At 38.5% G+C, this 2443-nt stretch overlaps 1 protein-coding gene across 1 annotated transcript in view; it reads right to left on the bottom strand.

Moving 5' to 3' along the window:
- The window catches only part of LOC104523703 (ras-related protein Rab-38), a gene marked incomplete at its 3' end in the record, with an annotated part of 11166 nt that extends 9058 nt beyond the window's left edge, over window positions 1-2108 (bottom strand). The window contains 1 exon segment of the mRNA XM_010166375.2: window positions 1913-2108. Coding sequence (XP_010164677.2) covers window positions 1913-2108 — 196 coding nt within the window.
- Window positions 2109-2443: the final 335 nt, after the last annotated feature.

Below are 2443 nucleotides of genomic sequence, written 5' to 3'. Positions count from 1 at the left end.
TGTACGGAAGCAGGATCACCAGGTCCAGCAGGCAGTCCTGCTGGGAGATGAAGTAAGCAAAGGAAGGGAAGAAACTCTCCCAGAAAGTTTTGTGCATATGTGTGTAAAGGTCAGCACGAGGTGTGTCAGGGATTAATCTGGCTATGGAAGACTTTGCAGGAAAATTCATGCAAGTCTTGTTCCCGGTTTCACTCCTCACTGGAAGGACAGTGTTTCTGTTGTGCACTAGTTTTACATACTTTTTTTTTAATCACTGTCTTCTTGGTGACAATTTATCACCCTGTGCATGTTTCCAAACATCTTTAAAATGCCAGTCACTGCAAAACAGCAGAAACCTCCTTTCAGAGGTTTCACACCTCCATTAAAGTGCAAAAATTAAACGAGAGTGACTAACTTCGGATGTGATTTGGTTTTAATCAATGTAAGTCAGTGTGAAAGCAGTTATATGATTAGAAGTAGCAGTTCTAGTAATATAAAGCATCTTTACATGTGTCCACAATAGGAGGGCTGTATGAATTAAATTATAAGAGATACATATTTTTAAATTTCATTAAAATAATTGTGATTGTTTGTACCTGTAAGTATGCTTCTATCTGCTGAAGGCAGCAAACAGCTTATACTTTGGGTTTTTTTCATACAACTAGACTCTAAAATGCAAAAAATCCAGATTTACCCCATGACTCCGATAATCAGAAGTTACGAAAGCGTGACAGCATTATGGCATATGAATGCCAGTGTCTCTGTTTTCCAAAACAAGTGATATCAAACTCGCAAACAACTGAACACACTTGAGCAGATCATTCCACTGACATGACTGACCCTATATTTTAACTGAAAAACACAGTGACAGTTTCAACTTGGCAGCTTAGCTGGAATCTCCTATCCATTACCTAGAGGTGTTTGATTCTTTTAACAGTTTTGATAGCAAACCCCTAGAATTTTAATATTGTGTGAAACTCATCCATGAATGATTTTTACATTTATTAGTGATCTTGATTAAATGAAAACACATTTTACACTTATTGAAATAATATTTGATGGAGCTCTTATCCAAATGTGCACTGAAATGGCACTAGAAATTTGTCATCTATCCAAAAAGCTGGATTTTAGCAGACAAAGAATTCAGAACACTTATGCAATCTTTTATAATCAGTCTTTAAACTCAAACTTTAAAATCTGTCTATATACAAACAAATAAAGTGGAAATGGGTAATTTGAGGAGAAAAATGTTTCTTTTTTCTTTATTTTTTTATTATTTTTAATGAGACACCTCTTTTTAATAAGATAAATTATCTTTCAAAAAACCCCCTGCTATTCATATTCTTCTGTTTGGAGAGATAATTTTAAAGTGCTTGGCCTTGTTAGCTATGGACATCATCAAAGATTACAATTTTAGAAGTAAATCAATTAACTCCAATCAGTTACTATCTTCCTGTGACTCAAGCTTATTATCATTGCTACTGGCAGTGTACAATCTGTGAATTTACCTTTTTCAGAGAGGATCCAATACCCAAGTATTTCTAAGCACTCAGAATTCCATTTTAAAGTTGGAGATTCCAATTTTAAAGACTAAAAAAAGAACAGGCTGAGAGGATTTAGCAATTTAGGAAATGAAGAAACTGGGTATTTTGGATGAGATTGAAATTACATCTGATCTTTTATCCTTGTTTGATGATGGCCAATGCTCAGAGAACAGTGCATGAGGCATCACTGTGAGTAGCTATTAGGTAACTGGAGGTCTTAGGCTGTAACTAAGTGTAGCTAGAGATTGGTCCACACCCAGAAGCATGAGGCTTTACCTCTCTTTGGAAGTTTTTGTTAGCATTAGCTATAATAGCTCTGGATAATCATATTACTTGTTTAGTTTCCAATTCTTCTTTGAACCTGGCTAAATTCTTGGCCCAGTAACACCCTGGTACAATTGGCTCCTCATAGGCTTAATCAAGGTTACCCCAGGATGTCAGTAGGGCTACAGGCAAGGTGTCCAGTGAGGTGTTCAGACGTGGGATGAGTATGCAGGATGCTCTGTTGCATTTAGAGGGAGGATTTGTGGAGATAAAGTGAAGCATGGACTGAAGTGTCTCACTGAGTGAAAGCTGTACCCACATCTCCTAAATCCATGGTGAACTGGCTTTTATAGACACCATTTGCTGAATGCTCCTGAGGCAGAATAAGGTCCTCAGCCCTGCCTCGCTCTACCTTTTTGGAGGACTGTTCCCACGTCCTGAACTAGGTGCCTGTACTGGTTTGGCTTCATTGGCACCTGAAGGCAGCGTGGCAGGGAGGTGTGGATGTACTGCTCATTTGCAGCTCTGCTGCAGGAATAGTAAGCCCTGCCATGTGGGAAAGCAGATAATTTTGGCTGGTCATGTCTTAAGTGATCACTGCAAGACTTGTTTGACGATGCCAGCTGATCCCTTCGGGCACACAACCAGGCTACTTT

The sequence above is a fragment of the Antrostomus carolinensis genome, unplaced genomic scaffold, assembly GCF_000700745.2.
Source record: "Antrostomus carolinensis isolate BGI_N321 unplaced genomic scaffold, ASM70074v2 scaffold17854, whole genome shotgun sequence".
In the NCBI taxonomy this organism is placed as follows: Eukaryota; Metazoa; Chordata; class Aves; order Caprimulgiformes; family Caprimulgidae; genus Antrostomus; species Antrostomus carolinensis.
The sequence above is the reverse complement of the archived record's forward strand: the minus strand, read 5'-3'. Positions and strand labels throughout refer to the sequence as shown.